The following is a 27,812-nucleotide window of genomic DNA, read 5'->3' as shown; positions in this document are numbered from 1 at the left end:
GCAGGCAATGTAAATGGCACACCAGCTGAAAACAGTATATTTTGCATTTTGATCATGACTGTCCCAGAGGCTGAAATCCTGCTTAACGGTTAATTACTTTAATTGTCTTGACATTGTGTCCAATGGAACCTAAATGACAGAATATGCCAACAGAAAAAAGGGGGGGGGGGGCGTCTCAGATGAGACGAGTTTCCAGTGAACGAGTGTCAAGTCACTTCCAACTACTTGCAAATGTGGTCTGCAACATTCTAAAAACCTGCCAGTTTACACCACACCAATTAGATGAACTAGAAAAGTGCACTCGGTGGAGTGCAGATCTCCGCCAGGACCGCGTTTTCCCCCAAGCTGACCCATAGACCAGGGGTGGGCAACTATTTTTCATGGGGGACCACATGAGAAATCCAGATTGTTGCCGGGGGCCGAACAAATATTGTCATGCCGTAACCCAGGGATGGGCAACTTTGATGATAGAGAGGGCCACAAAAAAAGTCCTCGCTACCAGATTTTGCTGAGGGCTGAACGGCGCTAGCGTGAAAAAATTGGGGCATTTGAAGCCAGGTTTAGAGGAATAACTCATTTTAAATTAACAGTTGTGATGTCATTATTCAGTCTTAACCACCAATATTTGATCCTTTTCTCACTCACTCCTATGTCACCACACTCTCCCTGCAGGGCTTGAAATTAACTTTTTTCACCACCTGCCAATATGGCTGCTAGATTTTAAAGTTACCAGCCAATTAGAATTTCCACTATCCAAAATGTTTTTCTTGAAATAAACCAGAATATGAGTGGGTTAATTTAAGCATAAGTATCAGTAAGTGGCTGGGATTCTCAAAGCCTGTGTTGAGGGTCACACAAACATGCACTCTTGAAGCTAAATAAATCCAAAACCAACAAGTTAATTATTTAAATTTCTACCTCAATGTAGAACAGCCATTTCTTACACATGAGATTACTTTTGGCCTTTTAGTCATAAAGATTATTGAAAGATATTCCATATTCCAGACTGAAATGCTATAACAGAAGAATATTGGCCAGAATGACATGAACATTTGGACACTTATTCAGCGGGTACCTTGCATGTTGCGTTCAGGTGCACTGTAAAAAAAAAAAAAAAAAAATTGCAATTCCATCGCGGGCCACACAGGGGGCCGTATGTTGCCCATGTGTGCTTTATAGTAACGTTCAGTCCTAACTCATTCATAATTAAGCCCATAGTTAATGAACTAATCATGTACAAAACACACACACAGTCACATATTTTATATACTGTATATGTTGTAAGCCTAATTTTTGCCATCACAGCTGCTTTTTACATGTATGGGATAATACAGGCTTAATATACAAGGTGTCCCAAGCTCTGAGTCATTATAAACTCAATTAGCTACAGAAGCTAATGTTCACATTCAGTCCTTGTATATTTCTCTCATGTGTTCATCATTCCTTTCCTCCTCTGTGTGTGATTGAGAAATGAGATGCAGGTGGTGTTCATCCTAATTGGCCTGGTCAGGTGTCAGATTGCTGCTGGCTGATTGGCTGGTGGAGAGCATTTAAGCCACCTGATGCCGTCCTGTCGCCCCTTGCTCTCCTCATTCCCAACGATGATGGCTGCTGTGCTGACTGCTGTGGTCTGTCAGGTAGGAACTGTGTGTAGACCTACTTTAGTAGTTCTGCAGAACTTAAGATGTGTCTTTATCTTGGTAGACCTGTGCAGTCTAAACTGTAAATAGTTACCTTCCAGATCTACACTTTTGTACACTGTAAATAACACTTACCCAAGTAGCAGAAAGTAGGGGGAGAAGCCCTTTAGTTTTTTGTAACATTTTCTCATGTTTATTTTGTAGGAGCTTATAGGTAAGAGCTGTGTCTCTTATTTAATCCATCATTTTCTTTTCTTAGGTAAATTTAGGTTTGGGGATTAGTTTAATTGGTTAGTTGTGTTGGGGCCATGCTGTGCTCTGAAACTAAACCTGCTACTTGTGAACTTGTGATGGTGGTTTGGCTGATCATCCTTGGGAGTGGGAAGAGTGGGGGCACTTTTGTGTTGCGGTCCGGTTCCCCGAGGCCAGTTCCTAACATAATTGGGTGCTCGTCTGCTTTTCTCATTCGTCAGCACGTCGTCTGTGAGTGTGTGTGTATATATATATATATATTTTATGTTTGTCTGGTGGGCAGTCTTTGTGCAGGTGGTAAATGGTGTTCGTCAAGGTGCCTTTGCATGGAGCTGAGGAAGCTCATGGTGGTAAAGCTGGTGGAGATGTTTGTTGGAGGAGCCGGTCAGAGGGGACCAGTAAGACTGAGGAGGGGCGTGACAAGGCAGGGCTGTCAGTAGCACCGTTTCTCCTCTTTCTGTGTGGACTATGCTACCCTACAAGAGTCTCCGTACATAGACTTGCCTGTCACTCTGACTCCCAAGCCGTCTAAATCAGCGATACAGACGTATTTACAAGTGTCACAGAAACATTTCAAAGCCACATATTGAGAAGGGTTCATAGCTTCTCGACGTCGGGGTTATAAAGCTCGACGCTGCTCATAAATGCCTCTTTTCATCTGAAGTCTGCGCTGGTGATATTTTTTACCGAGCCTTTGGCCAGAGTGGCGCTGTGACGGCTGAAAAAATATCACCAGCACAGACTTCAGATGAAAAGAGGCATTTATGAGCAGCGTCAAGCTTTCTAACCCAGACGTCGAGAAGCTATGAACTCTTCTCAATATGTGGCTTTGAAATGTTTCTGTGACACTTGTACATACGTCTGTATCACTGATTTAGACGGCTTGGGAGTCAGAGTCACAGGCAAGTCTATGTACGGAGACGGGACTCTTGTAGGGTAGCATAGTCTACACAGAAAGAGGAGAAACGGTGCTACTGACGGCCCTGCCTTGTCACGCCCCTCCTCAGTCTTACTGGTCCCCTCTGACCGGCTCCTCCTCCAACAAACATCTCCACCAGCTTTACCACCATGAGCTTCCTCAGCTCCATGTAAAGGCACCTTGACTAACACCATTTACCACCTGCACAAAGACTGCCCACCAGCCAAATATATATATATATATATATATATATATATATATATATATATATATATATATATATATATATATATATATATATATACATACACACTCAGATGACGTGCTGACTATCGAGAAAAGCGGGCGACCCCCTATTATGTTAGGAACCGGCCTCGGGGAAGGGGACGGCAACACAAAAGTGCCCCCACTCTTCCCACTCCCAACCTACCACCATCACAAGTTCACAAGTAGCAGGTTTAGTTTCAGAGCACAGCATGGCCCCAACATCAACAAATCAAACTAATCGCCAACCTTAAACTTACCTAAGAAAGGATGGATTAAAAAAAAATAAACACAGCTCTCACCTATAAGCTCCTACAAAATAAACATGAGAAAATGTTACAAAACTAAAGGGCTTCTCCCTCCTACTTGGGTAAGAGTTATTTAGTGTAAAAAAGTATAGATCTGGAAGGTAGCTATTTACATTTTAGACTGCACAAGTCTACCTAGACAAGGACAGATCTTCAAGTTCTAAAGAACTACTAAAGTTGGCCTACACACAGTTCCTACCTCACAGAACAGCCATCATCCTTGGCAGTGACAGCAAGGGATGGCATCCCCATTCAACAATGCAGAAACAGGAAGTTGGTGAAATAAAATGTTTGGGGCTATTATTCAAAACTCAATTTGCTACAGAATTAAACCATATCTATGATATGTGTTCACATCATTCCTTAGTGTGTGATTGAACTATGAGTCCACTCATTGTACGCCTAATTCCCAACTATGATACTCTTTGTTCTGTTAAGTAGGAACTGTGTAGGCCTAGTTAATGCTTCAGAACTTGAAGATGTGTTATCTTGGTGGACCTGTGCAGTTTAAACTGTAAATAGCTACTTCCAGCTCTACACTTTTGTACACTAACATCTTACACAAGTAAAGTAGGAGGGCGAAGCCCTTTAGTTTTTTGTAACATTTTCTCATGTTTATTTTGTAGGAGCTTATAGGTGAGAGCTGTCTTTTATTTAATCCATCCTTTTCTTAGGTAAGTTTAAGGTTGGGGATTAGTTTGTTGTTGGGGCCATGCTGTGCTCTGAAACTAAACTTGTGAAGTTGTGATGGTGTTTGGCTGATCATCCTTGGGAGTGGGAAGAGTGGGGGCACTTTTGTGTTGCGGTCCAGTTCCCCGAGGCCGGTTCCTAACATAATTGGGGGCTCGTCCGCTTTTCTCGTTCGTCAGCACGTCGTCTGAGTATATATATATATTTTATATGTTTGTCTGGTAGGCAGTCTTTGTGCAGGTGGTAAATGGTGTGCATGGAGCTGAGGAAGCTCATGGTGGTAAAGCTGGTGGAGAGAGAGGTTTGTTGGAGGAGGAGCCGGTCACAGGGGACCAGTAAGATTGAGGAGGGGCGTGACAAGGCAGGGCCGTCAGTAGCACCGTTTCTCCTCTTTCTGTGTAGACTGTGCTACCCTACAAGAGTCCCGTCTCCGTACATAGACTTGCCTGTCACTCTGACTCCCAAGCCGTCTAAATCAGTGATACAGACGTATTTACACATTTCAAAGCCACATATTGAGAAGAAGGGTTCATCGCTTCTCGACGTCGGGGTTAGAAAGCTCGACGCTGCTCATAAATGCCTCTTTTCATCTGAAGTCTGTGCTGGTGATATTTTTTCCAGGTTAGAGCTCCCAGCCATCAGAGCGCTCAACAGCGCCACTCTGGCCGAAAGCTCGGTAAAAAAATATCACCAGCACAGACTTCAGATGAAAAGAGGCATTTATGAGCAGCGACGAGCTTTCTAACCCCGACGTCGAGAAGCTATGAACCCTTCTTCTCAATATGTGGCTTTGAAATGTTTCTGTGACACTTGTAAATACGTCTGTATCACTGATTTAGACGGCTTGGGAGTCAGAGTGACAGGCAAGTCTATGTACGGAGACTCTTGTAGGGTAGCAGTCTACACAGAAAGAGGAGAAACGGTGCTACTGATGGCCCTGCCTTGTCACGCCCCTCCTCAGTCTTACTGGTCCCCTCTGACCGGCTCCTCCTCCAACAAACATCTCCACCAGCTTTACCACCATGAGCTTCCTCAGCTCCATGCAAAGGCACCTTGACTAACACCATTTACCACCTGCACAAAGACTGCCCACCAGACAAACATAAAATATATATATACACACACACTCACAGACGACGTGCTGACGAATGAGAAAAGCAGACGAGCACCCAATTATGTTAGGAACCGGCCTCGGGGAACCGGACCGCAACACAAAAGTGCCCCCACTCTTCCCACTCCCAAGGATGATCAGCCAAACCACCATCACAAGTTCACAAGTAGCAGGTTTAGTTTCAGAGCACAGCATGGCCCCAAAACAACTAACCAATCAAACTAATCCCCAACTTTAAATTTACCTAAGAAAAGAAAATGATGGATTAAATGACACAGCTCTTACCTATAAGCTCCTACAAAATAAACATGAGAAAATGTTACAAAAAACTAAAGGGCTTCTCCCCCTACTTTCTGCTACTTGGGTAAGTGTTATTTACAGTGTACAAAAGTGTAGATCTGGAAGGTAACTATTTACAGTTTAGACTGCACAGGTCTACCAAGATAAAGACACATCTTAAGTTCTGCAGAACTACTAAAGTAGGTCTACACACAGTTCCTACCTGACAGACCACAGCAGTCAGCACAGCAGCCATCATCGTTGGGAATGAGGAGAGCAAGGGGCGACAGGACGGCATCAGGTGGCTTAAATACTCTCCACCAGCCAATCAGCCAGCAGCAATCTGACACCTGACCAGGCCAATTAGGATGAACACCACCTGCATCTCATTTCTCAATCACACACACACACAGAGGAGGAAAGGAATGATGAACACATGAGAGAAATATACAAGGACTGAATGTGAACATTAGCTTCTGTAGCTAATTGAGTTTATAATGACTCAGAGCTTGGGACACCTTGTATATTAAGCCTGTATTATCCCATACATGTAAAAAGCAGCTGTGATGGCAAAAATTAGGCTTACAACATATACAGTATATAAAATATGTGACTGTGTGTGTGTTTTGTACATGATTAGTTCATTAACTATGGGCTTAATTATGAATGAGTTAGGACTGAACGTTACTATAAAGCACACATGGGCAACATACGGCCCCCTGTGTGGCCCGCGATGGAATTGCAATTTTTTTTTTTTTTTTTTTTACAGTGCACCTGAACGCAACATGCAAGATACCCGCTGAATAAGTGTCCAAATGTTCATGTCATTCTGGCCAATATTCTTCTGTTATAGCATTTCAGTCTGGAATATGGAATATCTTTCAATAATCTTTATGACTAAAAGGCCAAAAGTAATCTCATGTGTAAGAAATGGCTGTTCTACATTGAGGTAGAAATTTAAATAATTAACTTGTTGGTTTTGGATTTATTTAGCTTCAAGAGTGCATGTTTGTGTGACCCTCAACACAGGCTTTGAGAATCCCAGCCACTTACTGATACTTATGCTTAAATTAACCCACTCATATTCTGGTTTATTTCAAGAAAAACATTTTGGATAGTGGAAATTCTAATTGGCTGGTAACTTTAAAATCTAGCAGCCATATTGGCAGGTGGTGAAAAAAGTTAATTTCAAGCCCTGCAGGGAGAGTGTGGTGACATAGGAGTGAGTGAGAAAAGGATCAAATATTGGTGGTTAAGACTGAATAATGACATCACAACTGTTAATTTAAAATGAGTTATTCCTCTAAACCTGGCTTCAAATGCCCCAATTTTTTCACGCTAGCGCCGTTCAGCCCTCAGCAAAATCTGGTAGCGAGGACTTTTTTTGTGGCCCTCTCTATCATCAAAGTTGCCCATCCATTTACCTTAGATGGTAAATCATCTCTTAGTCCTCTGTGACAGTATTCTCCTGTGTGTACCCTCTAACACAGGAGAAAGGTTCTCAAGATAAACCACTTTTTGTGTTGCCAGTAGGTGGCGCTGTGCCAAATTGCACAACATTTTGCACTACACTGTGTTGAGTTCCCATCAGCGCAATTTGAAGTAGATCGGACGAACGGTTGTTGAGATAAAAAATGTTTTTGTTGCCAGTAGGTGGCGCTATGCTGAATTGCACGGAAACAGGTCACTGCACTCCGTCACGTACTCCTTAGCACACTCAAAGTTTGAAGTCGATCCGAGATACGCAAAGGCAAAACTAGAGGAGAGGAGGAACACACTCACAGACAGACGCACATACAGACAGACAGACAGACGCACAGACAGACGTGGCCGAAAACATGATCTCCTGGCGGAGATAATAATAATAATTAGCTACATCAAGCCATTTCTGGAATATCATTAAATAAAAGGATATTTTTGATTGGGAAAAGTAGCAAGCTTTTCATTAATTTGGGGGGGGGGGGGGCGTGCCTGTGTGGGTGGCACACCGGAAAGTCAGTGGTGTTACACACAATCATAAATGGAACAAATAGCGATCTAAATTGAGCATTGAAATATGAGTTGTGAAAGGACAAGCCAACATCCTGAGTAAAGATTCAAAAACTCAGAAATTCAGAAAACATGTTTGGTCTGACCTCTGACCCAGTGGCTTATAGAGTTTGACAGCTACATGAAGCTTTTGAGGATGTGGGTTTGTTTTGAAAACCACCATCCCAAGTCCAGATTGAAAAGCGCTGACAAACGGGTTCGAAATCGGAAAGACGCAGTGGCTCATAGTGTTTTATACCTCCAGGTACATTGTCTAGTGCAGAGGTTCTCAAATGTTTTTCAGCCAAGGACTGCTTACAAGATAGAAAATATACCGGGGACCCCCTCATTCTGATTTGTGATTTTGGGGTAAGCTTAATTGTTTCCACGGTAACATGTTTGACTTTTAAATTGATAGGTTTTGTTAGATTAGAATGTAATCCATGAACCATTTTAGATTTAAACCATACAATATTTTCGTTGAACTATGAAGCTTTTGCCAAAAAAAATAAAGTTTTTATTTTTATTTTCCTGAAAACTTTTCGCGGACCCCCTGGCAAAGTGCCACGGACCCCTGGGGGTCCCCGGACCCCCATTTGAGAACCACTGGTCTAGTGTTTGTGTTCGCCTTCTGTAGCGCAGCTTCATACAGTACTGCCTTTGCGGGAATGGGAAGACAATTAGCCTACATTTTATTTGATGGGGGGCGGTAAGGGACCTGGATAATGGATAGCTTGAGAAGCACTGCATTACAGTATAATTTTCTGTAATGATCCTTGTGTATGATAGTACATTACGTAATAAGATGCTTTCTGACATCAAATTTCTTTCAAGAGGCCCTCTCTTTATGAAGTATGACTCGACTCTAGAGGCTCACCAAATCCTGACTAATTCAAACGTGTAAAACAAACGTGTACTCATGTCTAGCTAGCTAGCTCTAATCTAGCTCTCTGTAGGGGTCTGTGCATGCGTGTGTGTGCGCTAGACCTGTGATTAATCTGACGATTATTTTCTCGATTAATCGATTAGTTGTTTGGTCTTTAAAATGTAAGAAAATGATGAAAAATGTCACTCAGTCTTTCTCAAAGCCCAAGACAATGTCCTCAAATGTCCTTTGGCCACAACCCAAAGATATTCACTTTCAATACTGTCATTGAGGAGTAAAGAAACCAGAAAATATTCACATCAAATTAATATTCAAATCAGCGCATTGGAAAAACTGTGATTTGCTTTGGACATTGTTCAGTCATTTGTACATGTGTCTTATGTATTCTGTAGCCTATCCATCCCTTTCAAATACATCTTAAATAAAAATCAATACTGGAATAAAGATATTTTAAGCATTTCTGTGTTTGGCAACATCGTGAGCCAGAAAATTAAAGGACAGCAAAATTTTATCCTTGTTCTTTTGCTAGTGCATGGATACTGATGATAAAAGAAAATAAAAAATTCCAAACAATCGTTAATATAACCATAGGCGATTATAGACCTTCCAAACAGGGGTTGCACCACCCAGAAGTCAATATTCCTCCGGTAGGGGCGTGCCCCCCCTGGATAAAGACATTTTGTACATTTTAAAATAAAATGCATTAATCTGGGGCACTCTGAGAGCAAAATGAAGAGGCTAGTAGATATGAAGAACTACACACATCACATGAATATCCTCTTCACTGTGCTGTGGCTTTACAGTGATGAAAACATAATTGTCTCCTTATATAGCCTATTCTATCTGCATGATAGTGTTTCCCAACCACTGAACCGTGGCCCACTGGTGGGCCTCAGAGCACCATCTAGTGGGCTCCTAAAGCAGGTGTTTGCAGTCAACTACTTGAAATTAATATGTGGCAGTCAAAATCTATTGTGGTGTACCTCCACAAATAGATAACTGTATAGGAGACACTGAATGCTATAGTAGGATATGACAACACATTCTCCAACAACATATCACAATATGCTGAATGAAACCTACAGTAGATGCAACTTTACCCAAGCTGCAGTCAGGTGATGTCTCGATCTGTTCTCACACTACTGTCTGGAGAAATGACAGTTCAATCTAAGCAGAGGTGGAGCTTTCAAACTGCCACATTGTGACAGGCGCAGCCTGCGTGGTTGTCACTATCACCTATCACTAGCCGCTTCCCCCCTCTTCTTCGTCGTCCGAACTGAGAACAATGTTGCTGCTGCTGCCGGCTGCTGCTGAGGTGACCGGCATGGTGTTATTGTTGCAGTCATGTTTCTCTGTATCAGTCCTAGTTTTCTTAGAGAAAAATCGGTCGAGAGTTTGGTTTACCCTTTTAGTTAAATATCTCTGTCTCTGTATGTTTCCGTTGTTGACACGCTGTCGCTGACGTCTGATGCAAGCACGTAGTAGCATGTAGTACCACGACCAGCGCGCATCACGTGAGCTGAGTTGAGAGGTCAAGTACAGATTTATTTTCTTCAGAAACACAATGAATCGAGAAATTGCATTGAATAATGTTGAATACAACGACATATAGATACTGTATCTACAACACATTATATATATAATATATTCGATTAGATTTGGTTTAAATCGTTTATGTGGCAGTGGTGGCCCAACGGTTAGAGAAGCGAGCTTGTGACCAGAAGGTCGTCGGTTCAATCCCTGGGACCGGCAGGATAAATCTGGGTGGGGAAAGTGAAAAGGCAGAGCTTGCCCCTCCCTCATTACCACCACTGACGTGCCCTTGAGCAAGGCCCTTAACCCCAACCGCTCCAGTAGAGCTGCTCAGTGGCCAACAGATCAGACTGTGGTTGTACTGGTCAGCTTCCAGGTATGAATGTGTGTGTGAATGTGAACAGGGCACTCCTGAAACTGAGAGCATTGCTCTCAGTGAGACTCCCCCTGTATAAATAAAAGGTTAAAAAAAAAAATAATAATAATAATAATCATCTGGCCACTAGGGGTTGCACGTGCAGCCAGTGCACCAACGTATAATCGCCAATGACTATAACCTTGGTCACAATACTTTGTATTGAAAAAAAGACACGACAGTTGATCATATTCTGGTATATGTATTAGGTTTCAATAATAACAATTGTTAATTTCTCCTCTTTGGGTACAGATTTACAGACTTTTTTTTAATCCAACCTATCAGTTGTTTTTTCTAAAAACATTTATACAGAATCACCTTCAGGTTTTAAAATATACATATTTCCTTCCTGTATTTACAGAATGCCAACCCACCGTCATCGTTTGTGGGCTGCAATGACACACATGGTGTAAGACAAAGGATGTGGGAGAACTAATGAAAGATAAAGAGAACCAACATACAACAAAAGACAACGGTTATGATGAACGTCACAGATGGTTATTGTGCTTTAGCCGGAGGAACTGCTCCTTCTCAAGTGTCTCTGATGCCAGCGGAAGAGAAACTCGCTCTCTCTGTTAAGTTCAGTGCCATCTTTTGTCCCAGAGAACGAGAGAGTATGAATCAAACCCAAGGGAAATCTGACTGATGAAGGGAGGAAAAACAACAACACAAAACAGACCACTCACTCCAGCTCACCCTCCAGGTATCTCAATCACACTGGATTTACAAAGGAACAAAAACTACTTGACCCAGATTTTATGGTTCTTTCAATGTTCAGCCGGTAATGATATTATCAAAACCGGTTAAGCAGAGTTGTAAATCTTTTTTTTTTATTACCACATAAATCCACAATTAGTAAGAGATTTGCTCCCTGATATGATAAAAAACAAGAAAAAAACACATTAAAAAAAACAAAAAAACATTGTAAGCTCCAGTGGGGAAGCGGAAAGCGTGTACGTCTGTGTGTCTGCTTTCCCTCCCTCCACAGGACAGACTTTGCCTCCTGTCCTGTAGATGTCACTACAGAGAAACTTGATTCACACACAACATAATTCACACAAGAAGGGCAGGGGAGGGACAAAACAAATCCAGAAAAATAACACTATATTAAGGGGGGGGGGGGACGGACGCAGGAGGTGGGGGGAGCTTACTCTGGGATTTGGAAAAGACGAGAGCTGAAGTGACGACTTCGTCGAAAGGAGAGAGAAATGTTTACTAAGAGAGTCCCGCCCGCTTCCCCGTTGGATGAGAGGATGACCTACAACCGTGACACATACAGTACTGAAGGTTAGGCACCGTCGCCTTGACATGGCCGAGTGGTTTCAACGCGAGTACATTCTGCACAGGGGCGTTGGGAGGGGAGGGGGTGGGACAGGGACAGGTAATGGGCGGGGCGGATGCTGGCATCCAGTCCAGAGGTTGCTGTTGACACCCAGCACACCACCCACCCCCCACAACACCACCCCAGTCCTCTCCTCTCCCCCGAAAGTTGCGGTCGGATTTGTCCCACAACCGGAGCTCGCTCGACTGGCGTTGTTGTGGCCGGTGCGATCCGGTCGGAGCCGCTCTCAGCCGCTCTGGATGTACTTCTTGATGGCGACGCAGCCGTGTCTGAAGAGCGGGCAGGGCAGCGACTGCAGCAGGCTCCAGCTGTTGGTGCACGGGTCAAACGTCTCCATGTTGCCCAGCGCCGGGCCCTCGCTGCTCACGATGCCTCCCGTGGCGTAGATCTTCCCGTCCAGGATCACAGCGCTGCACGCAAACACAAAGACACATTCCATTTTCCTACTCAGTGACCTCATTCAATTAAGTGTCTAATCATCATATTAAGTTTCTTTCATTGTAAACAGGATATATATATATATATATATATATATATATATATATATATATATATATATATATATATATCTATATATATATATATCTATATAGATATATCTCCTGTTTACAATGAAAGAAACATATATATATATATATATATATATATATATATATATATCTCCCATGCATTTGGCCCATCCTGTAGTCTAATAGAAACCTTCCTAGAACTAGGAGCAGTGGACAGCCGCCCGGGGACAGCGCCCGGGGACCAATTCCAGTTCTTTTGCCAGTGCCTTGGTCAGGGGCCGTGACAGGAGTATTAACCCTAACATACATGTCTTTGATGGTGGGAGGAAACCGGAGCACCCGGAGAAAACCCACACGAACACGGGGAGAACATGCAAACTCCACACAGAAAGGACCTGGGACGGACCGGGGTTCGAACCCGGGACCTTCTTGCTGTGAGGCAAGCGTGCCGTCCTATCTATATCTATATATCTATATATATATACAGTATATACATACATCTATCTTTAGTTTACTGTTTAATTTGCATGTGTGTAGGTTTGTGAACCTAACAATGGCATATTAACCCATTGATACCTGATGCAGCATTTGCGTGTATATCCCTCATTTGTGTGTGTATCCCTTTAAGGGGATACACACACAAATGCTGCATCAGGTATCAATGGGTTAAAAAAGCATGCAGGGGCTCTGCCAGGAAGGTCAAAGGTGATTTCCCCGCTCCTCGATCACACTGACTGTTATGAACATACAGAATAATAATGACGGGTAATTAGTCGTGTCAGGGAGGTAAGTAGGTGAACGCAAATGTCGGCTAATGTGGCTCCAAAATGAAGAACAGCAGCCTGGCGTCGCGTGTGACTCATGGCGGTAGAATTATTGCTCTTATTGTCACTGGTGATCAGACGACAAAGTCAGACAGAAGACAACATCTCCACGACAGAATTAACATCAGAGCTGATTGGCGCGCCGGCGGGCTGCGCTTGAAATGATTTGACATCACTCTCACTCTCGCAGTCTCTTGCCATGCTCAAACAAGGCCACTTTAAAAAGGTAGCAAGCAGGGGGAAAAAACATGACATTCCCTCTTGAGGGGAGCGCAGAGAGAAAAGTAATGAACAAAATCTAATATCTGTACAAATGTGCTCATTTGATACGAGAAACAGAAACAGGAGTTGTTGTTTGTGGAGATTAAAACTTTGGCTGTAAGCTGATTAGGGATTTGTACCCCTATGGGCTTTGAATCATTTCCATTTACATAAGGTCCACCACGCACAGATGCACGTGCACACAAACACACACACACACACACACACACACACACACACAGCGAGAGACACACACAACAACAAACAAACGACAAACACAGCATGCAGTCCCGACTGCACAAACTCACAACACTGTTGGGGGTGCCAGCAGATTATTACAGAGAGCCTCAAACCTACTCGGAGAGAAACGCCACTGCCAGATTCTAAATGGACAGGGCGCCTATAGCTGCTCCTCCAGAGAAACAGAGGGCTGGACGCTCTGCAGCATAACAACATCTCCTCTGCTCTGCACGGGCGCCCACTGTGGTCAACGGGGTTTCTGAGCATTTCTCTGAGTGTTTTGTTTGAGCTTCTCTCTCTGCGTTTGTTCCCCTCTGTGTCAGACGTAGTTAAATGTAGCAGAACAGCTGCCTGGCGCGTGCGAGAGCAGCTTATCAATAACTCTGACAAGGTGATTTATGTTATACATTCTGTACATCAGATCACCGTCTACAACTGCTCTCCCAATGTTCTCCTCGCATGCGTCTCCTCAGTCGATGGCTCGACACAGAGGGCGCCGGCCGGGGTTCATTATCCAGCGAGCGCCACAGCTCAGTGCCTCGTGTCGGGCGGCAGTGCCTCGTGTCGGGCGGCAGTGCCTGGTGTCGGGCGGCAGTGCACCATCCCGTGTTTTTGTTTATTTCCCATTTTCGACCTGCAACTCCATCTTGTTTGATAGGGCATCATTTGATGGAATGGGCTCTCGGCAGCTTGACCAGAAACACCCACACAAGTAGCATTTGACTGCATCTTCTCCGATTGCTTTTTTAGAACACAATTTGTTGCGCCGACACCGGGGTCGGGTTCAATTCATGATTACATTCTGCTGAGAAATTGGAATTGGAATTTGGGAAAACAAAACAAACTACAACAACAAACAGAATTGGAATGAATTGGTTTGATGGATTGGTTTTTCTGACCACATATCTGAGAATACACCTAAAGCCCAATTTATGCTTCGTCTGCCGACACTTTTGAAATGGTCGCAGACAGAAATGAGGACTTGAGTCGACACTTTCAAGTGTCTGCGAGCAGTGTCTGCTACCTGGTGAAATGTCTAGTGTCGCTGACTACGTCACATAATGTCGCGCAAGTCTGATTGGCTATATAGACGGGCACGCGCGACTTCCTTGTTTTAGTTTTCGCTGAAATGAAATTAATGAGCGTGTCCCCGGTATTTTTATCAGCCTGTCCTTGATGTATGACTTCGTGAAAATCACAAAGAACACCGTGACCAACTTCCCAGAGAGAGAGGAGGTGATTGTGTGGTTGTGTGTCGTTATATGCGGCTGCAGTTACATCTTGCCTCCGACGTGGGTTCACTGACAGCATTCCCTCTCTTGCCTGTCTGCACTGCACTAGTTCTCTGTCTCTAGCGTCACGTGACCGTTGCGCCGTGGAGAGAAGCATAAATGCAGCAACATGAGCGACACTTTATTTTTCGTCTGCGACCATGTGCTGAGCGACACTTTATAATAAGTATAAATTAAGCTTAAGGCTGTGGCCACACTGATCCGTGCTGTCTGTCCGTCTGCGTTCATTTCTCTGTTCACTTCCATTCATTTTCAAAGACAGCTGTCCGTCGGTCCGTCCGTGCAGCACTGATGAAACGTACGTCTCCAGTAAATTTGCAAACGTTTTGATGGACAGAAAGTTCAAGAGGGCTGAACTTTTTCTGGATGGACGGATTGGTTGGACGGACTGTTCTCAGAGCGGAAATGGAGGAGCGGAAGTCGCCGCCATGACAATTGCCCGCATCGATAAAAACGTTATTTTGGAGCCACAATAATATAATAAATATCAACAACTAGCCAAGAGATATCAAATCTGGCGGGCTTTATGGAAAGAGTATAACTCGAACTGGTTGACCGTTAGCTCACAGCTAAGGCTAACAGCTATGTTTATGTTCTAGCTCTCTGCCCACGACGTCCTCCTGACTACAGAGTACCACGTGCTGCACTTCCCCAGGTCATCTCAAAAACTACGCAAGGGACATACATCCGTTTAATAATGATGGACCAGTGTGGCCACCGCCTAAGGGTTAATGCCTGACGAGGTGTCCGTTATCACACATTCATGGACGACGTGGAGGCGAGAACTGTCCGACGCGCAGCAGCAGTGGCTGTGACTCATATGCCACTGTTAAGAAGCCAAGGTAAAATAAGGTGATTATATCATAATATAATAATAATATAAATAAGGTGATTATATGCTTTGAAAGAGTGTTGATTAAATCAAGCGGAGACTCTCAGCCATGTGCTCCGTGCCTCCCGGCATGAAAGATGGCTGCATTACTGATCAAGCAAATTCAACAGCGAGCTCATGAATTAGACAGTCATGTTTTTCTACCAGGGCAGCCATTTTAAAAGCCTCATCCAAACCACAACATGTTGAAACATTGTCAACCTGCAGCAACTGAATCAGAGACCGTATCAATAGATGCACTTAGTTAGCGTGATGTCACCCATTGGTTTTTGGACTCTGGCGTTTTGAAGCCTCGAGGTCGCCATTTTCACCGTGGCCATCTTGGTTATTTGGAGCAGAAGTGACGTGAGTTTGGAGCAGAAGAGCCGTAGCGCGGCCTGCTATTGGTCCGTGATCGGCGGGCTGCGCCATCAATGGACATGTGACCTGTCAATTACGCCCCAAAACATTCTTTTCAATCGTCTATTTTACTCGAAATGGGGCCATAATATATATATATTTTTTTTACAAAACTAGGCATCTTGTGCTAGATTCCTAGGCTCGACCACCCTGCAGCTCGGCTGCTGCGTGGCCTCACCTGCCCTATTAGCGTGTGTGCAATGTCTCCCTCTCTCTCTCCCTCAGCCTCTCCTCTCTCTCCCCAAGGCCATTCGAAAGAGTGCAGGTTTTAGTTACTTCCGCATTAGTCTCACAGTGCCAGCCGTAGATGATATCTGGAAGCTTGATGACGTCGACGGTGGGTCTGACTACGTGAGACTACTTCCGCATTGGCTTCACAAACGGAGCTAGCCCACTGGATGGAATGGATTGTTAAAGTTCTAGGTGGGGGGAGGGGGGGGGGTTCAATCTATTTTCCGTCGACAGGTGAAGAATCTATGTGAATATGTCGACAATGTATACAGCCAAGCAATTTCTACACTGGCTTTTGCAGCTATTCGTAGTGCTGTTATCAGCGCCCGATCTGCTGAAGACTGGCTTCCCTCTAACAACACGTCCACGGCTTACCTGCAGAACTGCCGGGAGTGATTCATGTTGGGCCCGGCCTTGATGTTTCCTTTGTCTGGGTCGTAGATGGTGGTGGCTCGGGCGTAGGCTCCTCCCAGGATGAAGATCAACCCGTTTAGACTGACTGCAGGGGCGTATTTGTTATCTAAATGAAAGAGACAGAGAGACAAAGAGAGGGAGAGAGACAAACAGAATGGATGTCATTCTCACTCACAGCAGAAATTTCCATTCAGCATAATAGCATCATTTTGTTTTTCAATGTTTTCCTCGGCTCCCCGAGGAACATGCAAAAATCATCATCTCCGTTCTCCTCATCACTTTATAGATGTGCCCTCCTTCTCCACGCGTGGCTTGTTGCTGTGGAGGATGGAGGATCTACAGTGAATGCCGGCAAACCGGCGGAAAAAAAGACAAGTTCATAAATCACCGCGGCTTTATTCGCTTGTGCTCCGAAATATGTTTGGGCTCGGCGGCAATATAAAAGAGTTACCTAAGTCCCAACAATTCACAATTGGATTAGACCCTCTGGCACTTCTGTAGACTGGCAAAGTAGAAATAAATAAAAATAAATAAATAAAAAAGGGGACTTGCGCATGGTATTGGAAATGCATGAGCGAAGAGTTGTGATATTGAATACTGTGCATACGGTATAATTCAATCGGATACAGAAGAAGACAGGAGGGAAACAGAGGCAGTGAAGCAGCACGGCGCTGGAATTAGAGATGATCAGGAAACCAAATGAAACGGTGCTTGGTGCTGAACGAGGCTGGAGGAAACCTGCAGCTACAGAGCAAAGCTGGGGACCACAGAGGGGATGAAACAAGTAAAGCCTGACATCTTTGTAATGAACCCTAAACCCTGCTCTCATATCATATAAGTGCAGAGAGGAGTCTGATGTGTTTCATTAACATGTTCATAACTGCACTTTGCCTCATAACGTGTTGTGACAACAGGCACTGATTTACAGCCTCTAAATGACTTTGGGAAGAGACGTGCAAACTGTTCTCACACTTCTCACCTCTAACGGCTCATATATTATTGCAACACTCGACAGTCAGTCGTTCTCTCTCGCACACAAATCTTAGGTGGAAACACTCAAATTAATTAATGTCCCCACTGCAATGATCTCAGCCGTCAACGTCCATTTCTGTCCTTGAGAGACATGCTGCCACTGAATGGCCCTCCTCGTGTCCAAAATCCAACCTGTGGATTTTAGTTTCCTGTTTGAGCTCAGTAATAGTCAGTCTTCAGCTCAGTAATAGTCAGTCTTCAGTTCAGTAATAGTCAGTCTTCAGTTCAGTAATAGTCAGTCTTCAGGTCAGTAATAGTCAGTCTTCAGTTCAGTAATAGTCAGTCTTCAGTTCAGTAATAGTCAGTCTTCAGGTCAGTGATAGTCAGTCTTCAGTTCAGTAATAGTCAGTCTTCAGTTCAGTAATAGTCAGTCTTCAGGTCAGTAATAGTCAGTCTTCAGGTCAGTAATAGTCAGTCTTCAGTTCAGTAATAGTCAGTCTTCAGTTCAGTAATAGTCAGTCTTCAGTTCAGTAATAGTCAGTCTTCAGCTCAGTAATAGTCAGTCTTCAGCTCAGTAATAGTCAGTCTTCAGCTCAGTAATAGTCAGTCTTCAGCTCAGTGATAAGTCAGTCTTCAGCTCAGTAATAGTCAGTCTTCAGCTCAGTAATAGTCAGTCTTCAGGTCAGTGATAGTCAGTCTTCAGCTCAGTAATAGTCAGTCTTCAGGTCAGTGATAGTCAGTCTTCAGTTCAGTAATAGTCAGTCTTCAGTTCAGTAATAGTCAGTCTTCAGCTCAGTAATAGTCAGTCTTCAGCTCAGTAATAGTCAGTCTTCAGCTCAGTAATAGTCAGTCTTCAGCTCAGTAATAGTCAGTCTTCAGCTCAGTAATAGTCCGTCTTCAGCTCAGTAATAGTCAGTCTTCAGGTCAGTAATAGTCAGTCTTCAGCTCAGTGATAAGTCAGTCTTCAGCTCAGTAATAGTCAGTCTTCAGCTCAGTAATAGTCAGTCTTCAGCTCAGTAATAGTCAGTCTTCAGGTCAGTAATAGTCAGTCTTCAGGTCAGTGATAGTCAGTCTTCAGCTCAGTAATAGTCAGTCTTCAGGTCAGTAATAGTCAGTCTTCAGTTCAGTAATAGTCAGTCTTCAGTTCAGTAATAGTCAGTCTTCAGCTCAGTAATAGTCAGTCTTCAGCTCAGTAATAGTCAGTCTTCAGCTCAGTAATAGTCAGTCTTCAGCTCAGTAATAGTCAGTCTTCAGCTCAGTAATAGTCAGTCTTCAGTTCAGTAATAGTCAGTCTTCAGTTCAGTAATAGTCAGTCTTCAGTTCAGTGATAGTCAGTCTTCAGCTCAGTAATAGTCAGTCTTCAGTTCAGTAATAGTCAGTCTTCAGGTCAGTGATAGTCAGTCTTCAGGTCAGTGATAGTCAGTCTTCAGCTCAGTGATAGTCAGTCTTCAGCTCAGTGATAGTCAGTCTTCAGCTCAGTGATAGTCAGTCTTCAGTGTTCAGTGTGTAGGGTAAAGGTGAGTGTATACACCGTGTACCATAAACACGGAACACTTGTTTTTTTTTGTCTGCTGGCCGCCTGGGGCAGAATAAAGAAGGATATTATTCTCAAAGGAAGAGCTTCCTTTCTTCCCCCCAGACAACTCTCTCTCTCAGTGCCTGTCTCTATCTCTCTCTCTCTCTCAGTGCCTGTCTCTATCTCTCTCTCTCTCTCTCAGTGCCTGTCTCTATCTATATATCTCTCTCTCTCTCTCTCTCTCTCTCTCTCTCTCTCTCTCTCTCTCTCTCGTGGACACAGTCTAGGCAGCACTTGGAGTGCTTGGAGAAGTATGCTGGTACATCTCCTTCTTGTTTGGCAAAGCCTCAAAGGACCATTATTGGCATTGAGTGTCTCGCCATTTTTGCTGTCTTTTCTCCCCTGGCTCGTCACGATCGGCACAAACACAAAACACCACAGAGCTTTTCTTTGCACAAACAACCTGATACAGAGGGAGCATATCTGAGATAAGATACAGGAGCATATCTGAGATAAGATACAGGAGCATATCTGAGATCAGATACAGGAGCATATCTGAGATCAGATACAGGAGCATATCTGAGATCAGATACAGGAGCATATCTGAGATAACATACAGGAGCATATCTGAGATAAGATACAGGAGCATATCTGAGATAAGATACAGGAGCATATCTGAGATAAGATACAGAGGGAGCATATCTGAGATAAGATACAGGAGCATATCTGAGATCAGATACAGGAGCATATCTGAGATCAGATACAGGAGCATATCTGAGATCAGATACAGGAGCATATCTGAGATAACATACAGGAGCATATCTGAGATAAGATACAGGAGCATATCTGAGATAACATACAGGAGCATATCTGAGATAAGATACAGGAGCATATCTGAGATAACATACAGGAGCATATCTGAGATAAGATACAGGAGCATATCTGAGATAAGATACAGGAGCATATCTGAGATAAGATACAGAGGGAGCATATCTGAGATAAGATACAGGAGCATATCTGAGATAAGATACAGAGGGAGCATATCTGAGATAAGATACAGGAGCATATCTGAGATAAGATACAGGAGCATATCTGAGATAAGATACAGAGGGAGCATATCTGAGATAAGATACAGGAGCATATCTGAGATAAGATACAGGAGCATATCTGAGATAAGATACAGGAGCATATCTGAGATAAGATACAGAGGGAGCATATCTGAGATAAGATACAGGAGCATATCTGAGATAAGATACAGGAGCATATCTGAGATAAGATACAGGAGCATATCTGAGATAAGATACAGGAGCATATCTGAGATAAGATACAGGAGCATATCTGAGATCAGATACAGGAGCATATCTGAGATAAGATACAGGAGCATATCTGAGATAAGATACAGGAGCATATCTGAGATAAGATACAGGAGCATTAGGGCCCAGACACATAAAACACACAAAAATGTCTCCGTCAGTTGAAAACTTTGTATTCAATCTGATAAGAAAAAGGTTATTATTGTGAGATGGAGGGGCATGTAGAAATGATAGGATGGGCTTTTGCTTGGCTTCACAGGCCGTGTGACGCACCACATTCTGAATAAAAAAATAAATGAAAGAAAGATAAAAAGACAAAAACAACAAAAGAACATATTTACACGGCAACAGTGGGTGTAAGTAGAGTCGTGCCTGCAGGGCTACATACACTCACACCCAGGAAAACTGCTTCAGCACCGGGGCAGGGACCCCTCAGGCTGAGGTCGAGAACAAGTGAAAACACACACACACACACACACACTCCTATGATAAAATGTGCGGTTGCTATCACACACACACACACACACACACACACACACACACAGTACAAACACACTCCTATGATAAAATGTGCGGTTGCTATCACACACACACACACACACACACACAGTATAAACACACTCCTATGATAAAATGTGCGGTTGCTATCACACACACACACACACACACACACACACACACACAGTATAAACACACTCCTATGATAAAATGTGCGGTTGCTATCACACACACACACACACACACACACAGTATAAACACACTCCTATGATAAAATGTGCGGTTGCTATCACACACACACACACACACACACACACACACACACAGTATAAACACACTCCTATGATAAAATGTGCGGTTGCTATCTAAATAAACTCTTTGTTGTTCCCTCACATTCTTTGCCATCCGACTCCTGCATCAACAGAGTGGATATCTACTGGAACCCTGCCTCATAGCGCGTGAGCACACACACACACACATACACACACACACACACACACACACACACACAGCTCGCCACACACAAACTATCACAGACACACAGATGGAGATAAGAGCGGCCTCAGATAAGGCCTCCTAAACTGCACTAGTCGTCACAAAGCAGCAGGATGACGGGGACATGGAAAGGTGCAGTCAGTCTCCAGCAGAACCAGGAGAAGAACATGATGTCAACAAAGAATCAACATTCTCCACCAAGATGGAGAGCGAGGCCTGGAGTCCTCTCTGGCCTGCATGGCACCACCAGAGAGACAGAGAGAGAGAGACAGAGAGAGACAGAGAGAGAGAGAGACAGAGAGAGAGAGAGACAGAGAGAGAGAGAGACAGAGAGAGAGACAGAGAGAGAGAGAGAGAGAGGGAGAGAGAGAAAGAGAGAGAGAGAGAGAGAGAGAGAGACAGTAGTCGGGTTTCCATCCACCTGTTTTGATGCGAAATTTCAATTTGCGCACAGAAAAACTGAGTGGAAACGCTGCCTAATTCGCAAAAACTTCCAAATATTGCAAAAAAGTTTTCACGCTTGAGGGAGGCGGAAAAGTCGGGTGTATCGATAAAAGGAAAATGCGAAACGTGCGGTGGAAACAGATAAAGCGATATTCCGTTGTCTCTCCATTAAAAAAACACACAGTTTGCCTTGATCACTGCAAAACATGACATGCCGTGTGTAGCCTACACATACTATGGCTACACATGGTACATAATGGTAAATACGCAGCACAATACCCGCCGTGGTAAACAGAAGAAGACTGGGATATTAACTTTAAGGCGACTTCACTTCTAGAATTGAATGAAATTGTATATAGAATAGAATAGCCTTTATTGTCATTGCACAGTTCCCCATACAACGAAATTAAGAGTGCTTCAGCTGACAGTGCATTAAAATCAGACATAAATAATTAAAAAATATTTAAGAAAAAAACAACAACAACAACATAAGAACAGATAAGGACACTTGACACCTAGACGGGGGGCAAAAAAAGCAGGAACAAAACAATAATAAAATACTAATAAAATACTGCTGAGGTAGTAAGAGAATATTGCACGTTGATATATTGTATTGCACAAGTTCATGTATTGCACTAACAGAGAATTAACGGCTGCTGCTGTGATTGTTTAGAGGGAAAAAGCTGTTTTTAGTCTGTTTGTGCGACTCTTGATGCTCCTGTACCTCCTGCCCGAGGGCAACAGGCTGTGTATAACGCATAACGCATAACGTTATGCTTGCCCAGTCGCACCTGGTAATCCAGAAATGGCGTTATGGTACCTCATCAAGAAACTTTAAATGAATAACGTTAGATGTGTTTAACACGTCGTTCACTGCCATTGACGAGATATCTCGGCTTACAGAATCCAACGGTTGACTGCCAAAGACGAGATATCTCGGCTTAAATTTTTTTTTTTTTTTTTTGACGGTGGGACGTGGATCCAACCCTTTTACGTCTTTTATACAAATATTGGAGGTATTGAATGTGTATAATCTATTTTACCGACCCACTAAGTGGCGACAGTGCACTCCAGACGAGAGAAAGCAAAGAAAAAACAGCCGCGGGAGGAAGCCATTCTCAAGGAAATGGCTTGGCGATTTTACAGTCATCCAGACTCGCCCGAGAGCGGCCGCGCCAGCAGCAGCAGCACAGACAAGCAGCAGCAGCAGCAGCAGCACACCGAGAGCGGAGTACGCCTCAAGATTGGAAGAAGGGGATCGCAAAGGAATTTCTCTCCCGTGTCCAACCCCCCGCCCTCGCCTCTCCTCTCCTCTTCCCCGCTCCTGCGATTCCCCTCTCTTTTTTTGGGATCCGTGAGGCAACAGAAACTCGCCTGTGACCTACGGAGGGAGGAGTTTGAAGGAGACACACACACACACACACACACACACACACACACACACACACACACGAGTGAGCGAGTGAGCCCCATCCACACTCGCCGAGAGGGGGCCGCCAGGGAGGGAGGCTGCTCACTGCAGACAGACAGTAGAAACTCGCTTGTGACAAATGCTGCTGAAAGCCACCAGACACGCCCACGGAGGGAGGAGTTTAAAGGAGAGGGCGTCAGAACTATATTGTTTTTGATGTCTGATCTCTCACTGATGCCAAAAATAAATGGTTAAAGTGACTGTTCTGCCTGTTTGATTGAATTTCACAAAACTGCGATTATCTCAGCTTTCAGTCTCAGACGCTGAAACCATGCTGTACTCAACGGCTAATATCTACATAACTACTAACTCTACAAACTAACTCTTTTAGACAGAGAAAGCACACATTCTATTAGTACTTTTGTGAAGTTTGTGTTCACAAAGTCCAAGCAGAAAAGAATCCTCGGCTCTTGTAAAATGAGCCAGAATCCTCAAAAAAACCCTCTGGCAGAAGCTAACTACAGTAAAAAAGCAGCTGATCAGCAGCTCAGACAGCCTCAAACACGAGGTGATTGTCTGCTCTATAATTCGCAAAATAGCAGTGGATGGAAACGCGCATTATTTTGCATTTTCTTTTGCCGACTTTCTGAAAATGAGATTAAAAGTTGCGATACACATTTGGATGGAAACCCAGCTAGAGAGAGAGAGAGAGACAGAGGGACAATGGAACAATGGAAGTTCAGCTCCCACTGCCAGAAGCTTAGATACGATTACAAGGGAATTAGATACAACGTCCTTTTATTTGCAGCGAGTCAAGTAAGAGCAGCAGCTCCTAAACGGTGGTGCAGAGGAGTGAAAGAACCTGCTGTACTTCACTTCAGTTAAGCACCGTGGAGAAACTAGCTCTGCAACTTATTTTCATCGTCCATTATTTCCTCAGTAGTTGTTAGGTCTATAAAATGTCAGAAAATAGTCTACAACTCTTGCCAGATCGGCAGAGGGTGTTGAGCAATGACCAGCAGGGGGGGGTTGTCAAATACAATAGACCCGTTTTCACAGCAGCCATTTTGACGTGTCAAAGCAGGGTAACACAGCCAGGTGTAACCAATAACATTAATGATGGATTCCATTCCATTCGGGTGTTCCCGTGCCAGGGCCCTCATTAATGTTATCGGATACACCTGTGTATACCATTTTGACACGTATTGGAGAGAAAATGGGAAGGGAAAAACGTGATAAAAAAAGGACGCATGGGGACATGTCCACATTACACAGCTCTCCACCATCTCTCCATCTCGCTCTGTCTTTCCGTCTTTAATGTTGCTCTCAACACCCAGACCCATTTCGCCTCCACGTCATTTGCGCGGGTAATTGTTCCCCGGTCAATTTCTCGATAGAGCAATCTGGACCCCGTGCGTCTGCTCCCCGGGTCCCTGGAGCCAGCTGCTGCTCAATGCTGCCTGTCTGTCAGCGGGAAGAGCGCGCTGGGTGAATGTTGAAGAGAGCTGCATGAAGACGTGGGGTGGTGTGTGTGTGTGTGTGTGTGTGTGTGTGTGTGTGTGTGTGTGTGTGTGTGTGTTTCCATGCCGAAGTGCAAACACACCTGTGTGAGATGCATTGTGTGCATCACGGTGTTTGAACCTGAACACGTGCAGCACTCAGCACACAGATATACTGAAGATAAAGGAGGCTTATAGATGTTGCAAGGCTGCAGAGATGCTGGCCGTGCAACTCAATAGACTTGTTGAAGGGGGCTATTTTTGGCGTTGTTTTTCACTCTGCGCGAGAGATAGGAAGTCAGTGTTGATAAGTGTTTGTGAAACCAATTTGCAGTCCAAGAGGGAGGCGGTCCATGCAGAGGGGAAAAACACACACACACATGCATGCACAGTCGATAAGTCAGTGCTGAGGGACTGCGAGAGAGAGAGAGAGAGAGAGAGAGGGAGGCAGAGAGCCAGAGAGAGAGTAAGAGAGAAAGAAGAAGAGAGAGATGAGATGGAGAGAAAGAGAGGAAGAGAGAGATGAGAAAGAGAGATATGAGATGAGAGGAAGAGAGAGATGAGATGGAGAAGCGCTCCCCACCGCTGCACTAAAGTATTCCATTTATCTCCTGGCTCGTTGGCTGTCAGACGCAGGCTCATCTACACTGACAGATGACTGTCTGTCTGTCTGTCACCCACACAGAGACTGTCTGTCTGTCACCCACACACACACACAGACACACACACACACACACAGAAACTGTCTGTCTGTCACCCACACACATACACACACACACACACACACACACACACACACACACACACACACAGACTGTCTGTCTGTCACCCACACAGACTGTCTGTCTGTCACCCACACAGACTGTCTGTCTGTCACCCACACACACACACACACAGACTGTCTGTCTGTCACCCACACACGTTTGTACAGCTACTACAGTAAGTTAGTAGGGATGTAACACTACCTCGCGAGACAATTGAAAGCAATACAAATGTGTGAAGATTCAAATCGGTGAGATGAAACATGAATCACAATCCCCCCCCCCGTTTTTTTTGCAAAGAAAAAATAAATATTCCCTATTCATTATATCCTACCTCAGAATAAATAAATACAAATATTCTTTTGATAAAGAAAAGATAAGAAAAAATACAGAACTTTGTGGTTTTTGTCTAAGAAATCATTAAAGCAATTTGTTTTCTGCATCGTGAGTTGAGTGTATCGTTACATACCTCCTACTTAGTGAGGGTATTCATTGTCATAATCCATTGGCTAACCCTAACCTAAACCCAATTCTAAGCTAACCCTTAAAACCTAGTCTTAACCTTCAAACAGCCTGTTTAAGTGTGTGTGAGAAAGTCAGGACCGGCCAAGACGTCCTCACTTTCCTAAAATGTCCTCACTTCCCAGGTATAAAACTCAAATTGGTCCTCACTAAGATAGCTGTACAAGAACACACACACACACACACACACACACACACACACACACACACACGGAGAGCCCACCCCTGCCGTTAACATTATTTATACCCCATGTATGCTTGTGCCCCAGGGTGTACGGGTGAGGTGAGGTAAGGTGTCTATGCCTGCGTGTGTGTGTTTACATGCTTGTGCAATAAGTGCGTAAGCGTAGCTGTGTGTGTGTGTGTGTGTGTCTCACACCAGAGCTTCTCTCCTTTCTCCTTGTGGTTGAGCCAGCTGCTCTGCCAGCCCTTAAATACCATTGAGGTCTGCCCCTGCCACCCATGTTACAACACATTTCACTAGTGCCATTCTCACTCTAACAGGCACTAATGCATCTCTATGTATTAGTGAGAATACCATGGCACTAATGCATCACTACGTATTAGTGAGAATGCCATGGCACTAATGCATCTCTACGTATTAGTGAGAATACCATGGCACTAATGCATCTCTACGTATTAGTGAGAATACCATGGCACTAATGCATCTCTACATATTAGTGAGAATACCATGGCACTAATGCATCACTACGTATTAGTGAGAATGCCATGGCACTAATGCATCTCTACGTATTAGTGAGAATACCATGGCACTAATGCATCTCTACGTATTAGTGAGAATACCATGGCACTAATGCATCTCTACATATTAGTGAGAATACCATGGCACTAATGCATCACTACGTATTAGTGAGAATGACATGGCACTAATGCATCTCTACATATTAGTGAGAATACCATGGCACTAATGCATCTCTACATATTAGTGAGAATACCATGGCACTAATGCGTCTACGTATTAGTGAGAATGGCATGGCACTATTGCATCTCTACGTATTAGTGAGAATGCCATGGCACTAATGCGTCTGTATGTATTAGTGAGAAATGAGAATGTTATGTGACTAAAGCATCTCTACGTATTAGTGAGAATGGCATGGTATTAATGCTTCTCTACGTATTAGTGAGAAGAATGCCATGGCGCTCCAGGAAGCACCTCGCCTCTTTAGTGACATACAGCCGAGTTCTTGTCAGAAAACATTTGAATTGAAATCTATATGTGACCTCTCTTTGTTTGACCCCTGCTGGGAGTGCTGCCCACCAACCGATAATTCAATCTTTAAATGCAACATTTATAGATGCTTCTTTAGCCTGAGAGTATGACTGAATAGGATAATCCAGCATCGTATAGAAATTTTAATAAATGCACTTAAATGTGTGTGGAAAGGTTAATTAAATGCATACAAATAAATGATATATATATATTCTTTTCTCTGTACAAATAATGTAATTCTGTTGTCTGTTTTTCTTATTTACATTGTTCGCATTTCCATCTCCATCAATTCATTTGATAGGTTAGGTGATTTTATTAAATTTTTGCATATTCGTTTATCTATTTTCCAGTATTCATATGTAGTATCCCTCCCCCCCCCCCCCCCCCCCCGGCTATAATAAGATATGTCAATCAAACAGCA

The 27,812-nt window shown here is 43.8% G+C and overlaps 1 protein-coding gene across 1 annotated transcript in view; it reads right to left on the bottom strand.

Annotated features, from left to right (window-relative positions):
• Positions 1-10,577: 10,577 nt before the first annotated feature.
• klhl29 (kelch like family member 29) overlaps positions 10,578-27,812 on the bottom strand; it is a 152,416-nt gene continuing 135,181 nt past the window's right edge. Inside the window, exons 11-12 of the mRNA XM_083642792.1 lie at positions 16,691-16,835; positions 10,578-12,077 (exon numbers count right to left, since the gene is read on the bottom strand). Of these exons, the coding sequence (XP_083498918.1) occupies positions 11,894-12,077; positions 16,691-16,835 (329 nt within the window). The 3' untranslated portion in view covers positions 10,578-11,893. The remainder of the gene's footprint in view (positions 12,078-16,690; positions 16,836-27,812) is intronic.

The sequence above is a fragment of the Poromitra crassiceps genome (assembly GCF_964638095.1).
Source record: "Poromitra crassiceps genome assembly, chromosome: 9".
NCBI classification, from domain to species: Eukaryota; Metazoa; Chordata; class Actinopteri; order Beryciformes; family Melamphaidae; genus Poromitra; species Poromitra crassiceps.
Note: the sequence above shows the minus strand (reverse complement) of the source record. Positions and strands in the feature narration are given on the sequence as shown.